Genomic DNA, 6505 nt, shown 5'->3' with positions numbered 1-6505 from the left:
AATTAAATTAACTTCCCTTACTCATACACTATCAAATAATTTAATCCGATCTTAGTGAACCATACTATTTAAGATAAGTGATTATAAATTACACCAATTTTCAAGATAAACTTTTATGAATAATATCTTCTTCTTTAGTTAAAAAAAATCTTCTTTTTATAAAAGAATATCATTTGATCCATCTAAAATATGGTTATAGCCCATGGATAAGTGAGACAGCCCCATTTCATAAACCCACAAAAACAAAACAAAATCAAAAACAAAAAAGAGAAAGAAATGATTGGAATAAGACAATAAGTTAAGTAGAGCTTTCGATCTTTCCTGGCTTCCAATACAGATACAGGGGGCTGTGAAGTGTAGAATTTGCTAATGTTAAGAAAGAAAAAGAAAGGAGACATTTGGGTTTTCTGACGTCCAATGCCCGGCAGCAAACACCCTCGTCCGTCTTTTACGGAGGGTCTCACACCTCAAACAGAGAAGAATCAGACAACAAGGGAAACAAAATCAATTAACTATTCCATCACTGCACCTGTCCTGCCCCAATACGCTATATATCAAAAAAAAATAAAACTTATTACAAGTATTTTCTATTGAAGTAATCTTGTTCGAGTTTGATGAATAATAAAAGTCTTCTTAACCGATTGACACCCATAAGTACTAGGGGTGAACATGGGCCGGGTAGATCCAATGAACTCGTCCAACCCAATCCGATTCAATAGAAAAAATGCGGGTTGGATCGGGTAATCGGGTTAATCGGATGAATTTTACTACAACCCAACCAAGTTCGGATCGGATTTCGGATTCAGTTCAAATCCATCCAACCCAACCCAGAATCCATACATATACTAATAATTTTTTTTTTTATAATTTTACTCATACTAGGAGTGTTAGTGTCGGAGTGATGACTCTTTGAAACTTTGAGAATTAAGTATTTGTAGTTATTTATCATATTTGAACTTAGAGTATTTGTTCGTAGTTATTTGTTACACTATATATATTATTTGGCATGTTGGAGATATCTAAGTTCTAAGTGTCATGTCATGACTTTTAGTGTTGCTTTTCACTTTTTAGGTACTATTTATGTTAGATTGTTTCATGTCATTTGGTAATGAAGTTTTATGTTTTCGTGATATTTGGTTATATGTCATTTATGTAGGATTATTTCATGCTATTTGGGATAACTTTTTGTGTCATTTTCATGCTATTTGGTATTATAACATATTTAGTATTTTTTATAACTTTTTCTGAATTTATAATAATATTTGCAAGATTTTTTAATATTTGAGATATATTATTAGTTTAATATAGTGACCCAATCAATCCATCCAACCCAATCCGAACTTCGTCGGGTTGGTTCGGATCGGGTCCAAAGAAGCAATTCGTGAAATCCAACCCAACCCAACCCAGACAATTTTTGTCGGTTCGGATTTTATTTAGGCCAAAATCCATCCAACCCAACCCATGTGCACCCCTAATAAGTACTATCAATAAGACTAAATATACTATTATCAATGTCCAAAAAGTTTATGGTCTGTTTGATATGTCGTACAGTATAAGGTCTGATAGTATAAAAACATCTTCAATTTTAGTTCTTAACACTATTCACATGAGCTCGTATTGTCACATGTGCTCTAAGCAACTCTCAAGCAACTTTTGAATATTTCGCTCTAATCACAAATTCTTAACTTTGAGTTCTTAACATTGTTCATCTATTCTCACCACACCACATTATTTATACTTTTTATAAAACAATAAAACAAAACTTATAAAGTAATAAAACAATTTGAATTAGAGAAAAAATATTTTTTTATGCTAAGAATTCATAAAACAAAGTTGTTTATATAAGAACAGATTCTTATTTTTAAGAACTAAGAACTCCACGTCAGTCATCTTCAATGCTTAACAACTTGATCATTAGTTCTTAAATTAAGAACTTACCTCTAAGAAGTAGCATTGAAGATGCTATAATGCTTCAAAGTATTAGACTAGTATTATGTATGGTGAAAATTTAATATTGTACAACGTTTGATTATACATTGTATAACTTATCATTTCATTCAAATTAATATAAACTTATGTTTCATTAAATATTGAATAATGGTAGATATTGTAAAAATAAGGATGGTGTTAGTGGGTGGTAAAGATAGCAGTGACAACAAAAGGTGGCTGCAACAATGGCGGAGACGGTGGTGGAGGGTGGTGGTTGTGGTCGTTGCTGTAGGCGTGGCAGTGTGATACTGAGTGGTAGCGACAGTGGAGGGAGGTGGTTGTGGCGATAATGGTTGTGATGGGTCGTAACGGTAGATAGTGATGATGACGATGGCGTTGGAGGGTGGTGATGGTGGCGGTGGTGGTGGTGGATGGTGTTGGTGGAAAGTATTGTGGTGGTGGCAGTGTTGTAGGTTGTGATGGTTTAGGTGGTGGCGATGACAGCTATAGTGGTGTTGGAGGGTGATGGTGGCAGTGACAATGGAGGGAGGTAGTGTGGCAGTAGTGGTGGTGGTGGGTCATGACGGTATGAAGTGGTGGTGGCAATGACGATGACGGTTGAGGTGGTGGAGGCGGCGGTGATGGTGATGATGATTGTGGTAATGGCAATGGATGGTGGTGGTGGTGGTGGCGGAGGCAGTAACAATAACGATGATGACAACGACGATGATGACAGTTTTGGATGCGGTGATGGTGGTGGTGGAGGTGGAGGGTGGTGGCGGCGGTAGCAGTGGTGATAATGATGGTTGTAGTGGAGATGGATGACAGTGATTGTGGCAATGGTGAAGAGTAATAGTGGTGGTAATAGTGAAGAATTTGAAAGTGACGGTGGATTTAATATTTTCATATAACTATGGTAAAGATAACTCATTTTAAACTATGGTAAAGATGTGCAAGATGTATACTTTACTGCCTTAAAGAAAGAAGAAAAAAAAAAGATGTAAAGTTTACTGGTAATGAAAAGAAAAGGTCAACACACAGTGTTCCTCTTTAGCCTTGGAGTCTATTTAACCCATTGTAGCCCCACCTTTTTCCTTCCCTCTCTTTCCCTTCTCTCATCCAGCATTTTACTTACCAGAACCATTTTCCTTTCTACACCAAAGTCTCTCCTCATAACTCCAGTCCAACCCAAATTTATTGAACATCACTCCAACTAGTCCTCAATTTGTTGTCTCTCTTTGCCACATTGCTATCACCCCTTTAAATTCTCTTTGCTAATTTTTCTAATGTAAATCACAATTGGTAGCCATTTTGCCATTGGTTTCAGACACATAATTCAGTTGATTCTATTTTTGTCTCACTCTCATCCTTGATCTGCATAATTTTCCATCATGGAAAACCAATTCTTCTTGAATGCTGGGGTGTCCCATCCTATGCAATTTGAACCTTCACCACCTCCAAATTCTTCAATGCCCACTTGGCAATCACTCTCCTCAGCCATGGAAATTCAATCAAATGTCCTCAATTATCCCTCAGAACAAACCCAAGATTTTTTCTACAGTTCCACCTGGGACAAGTCAACGGATCATCATCATCAACCCCTTCAGTTTGATTCTGCACTGAGTTCAATGGTTTCATCGCCTGCAGAATCAAATGAGAATTTTGTGATGAGGGAATTGATTGGAAAATTGGGAGCTGTTGGAAACTCTGATCATGAGATCTCACCACATTCTCACCACAATTCATGTTACAGCACCCCTTTGAGTTCTCCTCCAAAGCTCAACCACATTGCCCCAATGATGATGAACCACTTGGTCAAAGAGAATTTTCCAAAACCAATGGCTCTGAATTCAAGTGTTGCAGAATTCTCAGCTGATCCTGGTTTTGCTGAGAGGGCTGCAAAGTTTTCTTGCTTTGGAAGCAGGAGTTTCAATGAAAGGAGGAGTACCACTAGTCAATTGGTGGTGAACAACAATGCTGAATTGGCACCTCAGAGATCTGCAACAGTTATAGAAAATGGAAGATTGCATAGAGTCTCAAGTAGCCCTTCACTCAAGACATTTGGATCTCAATTGCAGGATCATGAAAAGATGGAAGTGGCAAATTCTCAAGAGGAATCTACAATCTCTGAGCAAACCCCAAATGGGGAATTAGGTGTGAAAGCTTCTGATACCAATCCCAGGAAAAGAAAAGCTTCCTCCAAAGGAAAAGCAAAAGAACCTTCAAACTATTTCAATCCTACAAAGGTGAAGGAAGGAAGCATTTTTTTTCTGTTTTGTTCTGGTTTTGATTTTGCAGGGCATTTTCAGAATCTCATCAGTGACTTTCTTTTCACTTCAGGGTGTTGAAGGTAGTGGTGAAGAGACAAATGCAAAGAGAAGCAAGCAAAATGAGGGTGAGGGAAATGAAAATGACCCTACGAAGGTAGAGGAAGAGTCCAAAGGAGGTGCTAGCAATTCAGGGGAAGAGAAACAGAACAAGGGTAACACAACAAAACCTCCTGAGCCTCCAAAAGATTACATTCATGTCAGAGCAAGAAGAGGTCAAGCCACTGACAGCCACAGTCTTGCTGAACGTGTAAGAATTACTACTTCTGTTTTCTATTATTTACACACCGAAAAACTCGTTCGAAAACCACGGTCAAGTTAAAATTACTGTTGACGAGAACATGTGTATTGACATCGTATAATCTTATTTGAAATAGGTACGAAGGGAGAAAATTAGTGAGAGGATGAAGCTTCTCCAAGATCTTGTACCTGGTTGTAATAAGGTATGAGTAATTAAGTTAATTGCATAATTTAAAATAAGTGGGCTTAATGTTTGCAAATTAGCATTTTCTCTAATTTGGCTGTGCCTATGAATTATTTATTTCTTGTAGGTTACTGGGAAGGCACTCATGCTTGATGAGATTATAAACTATGTTCAGTCATTGCAACGCCAAGTAGAGGTAATTACTAATTAATTAGCCTTGGCAAATAAGCCATCTCAACTATCAAATGGTTATCATGATGTTTGTTTTCTTGCTCATTAAGCTTTGCTTTTTATGACAGTTCCTTTCTATGAAATTGGCATCAGTTAACACCAGGGTGGATTTTAGTATTGAGAGTCTTATCTCAAAAGATGTAAGTTTTCAGGGCTCTAGACAATGCTTTAATATGCTTTTTCAACTAAAATTTGTTGCTTTTTCCTGAGATGGTTTATTTTTTTGTGATTTCAGATGTTTCAATCAAATAGTTCTTTGGCAAACACAACATTTCCACTAGATTCCTCAGCACTAGCCTTTTATGGACACCAGCCTCAGCAAAACTCAGCTATCCATAATAACAACATTCCTAATAAAATTGTGGACCCATTAGATTCCTCTTTGTGCCAAAATCTTGGCTTGCATTTACCTCCCCTAAATGGATCCAATGAAGGTGCCTCTCAGGTAACATGATTAATTTTACTACTTTTTGTTGTTGAAGTAGCATTCAATAAAAGGGTCTCGAGATGTGTCATTTTTCTATTAATATTTCCTAATCACTAAACCAAACATACTCTTAATCAATGAAAAAAAGTTCCATTTTACTAGTGTTGTTGGTGAACTTTTTCTAACCCTAATTCTTTCCAATGATTCACAGTTTCCATTAACATTCTGTGAGGATGACCTCAACACCATTGTTCAGATGGGGTTTGGCCAAATTGCAAACAGGAAAACACCAGTACAGACCCAGAATTTCAACGGTAATAAACCAGAGAAAAAAATTAAAAGGCACAAATTATTCAAATGTTGATGAAATATCATTTTCATTAGGCACAACAAAATTGACACTAATTTTTCTTTGTCCAACGAATGCAGGTTCAAATCAAGAGTCACATATGAAAATTGAGCTATGATAATATCACCTCTCATTACGCCTGAATTGAAGCCCAGAGGAATTGGAAGACTGCTGTACACAACAACAACAAAAATTAATTCCAACAAGGCAACAACCCCATGAATTATGAAAAGATGCCATTATTACTAGGTCTATTCAATAGAAACCCTTTTTTGTCTTTACTTTTCTCCATTTTCAGTCTCTAATCTTCTGGGCAGTTATTTTTCAATTTTTTTTGTTACAATTATTCACTGTAAAATTTTAGGACCGGTTCTGTATTCTGTGGTGCAAATTATTATTATTATTATGCACCAATTGTAAGATATAGTGCTAATTAAAGGAAGTTTTTTTGTACCAGCTTTCATTATCTCTGTTTCACTTGTTTACTATTATTATAATCTCAATAATTTGTAACATCACATCAATCCACTTAAGAATTTTCGTGGGTCTTCACTAAAATTTCGTTAAAGGTCATGTCAATTAACCTCTGTTAAATCACACAATCTGGTAGATTTGATTCTCACTTTGTGTTGTAACCAGCTGTATTAGTGGGGTCTTCTTTTCACCTCAAAAGTCTAATTAGAAATGATTAGGACATTTGATTAATTAAAAAGCTATGGTCAACCACAACTCATGACATTTTTTTTTAGGTTTTTCCAGTTAGATTTTCATATACACCGTTAACATATGCAGTTTGTGATAATTTTAAATATCGTTAA

General features: G+C 36.2%; 1 protein-coding gene across 1 annotated transcript; it reads left to right on the top strand.

Annotated features, from left to right (window-relative positions):
• The first annotated feature begins 3015 nt into the window (after positions 1–3015).
• On the top strand, positions 3016–6150 carry LOC130748269 (transcription factor bHLH62-like). The gene is made up of 8 exons (XM_057601453.1): positions 3016–4175; positions 4270–4506; positions 4634–4699; positions 4808–4876; positions 4980–5051; positions 5147–5356; positions 5550–5652; positions 5768–6150. The coding sequence occupies exons 1-8, from the start codon at positions 3321–3323 to the stop codon at positions 5803–5805; spliced, it is 1650 nt and encodes a 549-aa protein (XP_057457436.1). The 5' UTR covers positions 3016–3320; the 3' UTR covers positions 5806–6150.
• Positions 6151–6505: the final 355 nt, after the last annotated feature.

The sequence above is a fragment of the Lotus japonicus genome, chromosome 3 (genome assembly GCF_012489685.1).
Source record: "Lotus japonicus ecotype B-129 chromosome 3, LjGifu_v1.2".
Taxonomy (NCBI): Eukaryota; Viridiplantae; Streptophyta; class Magnoliopsida; order Fabales; family Fabaceae; genus Lotus; species Lotus japonicus.
The sequence above is the reverse complement of the archived record's forward strand: the minus strand, read 5'-3'. Positions and strand labels throughout refer to the sequence as shown.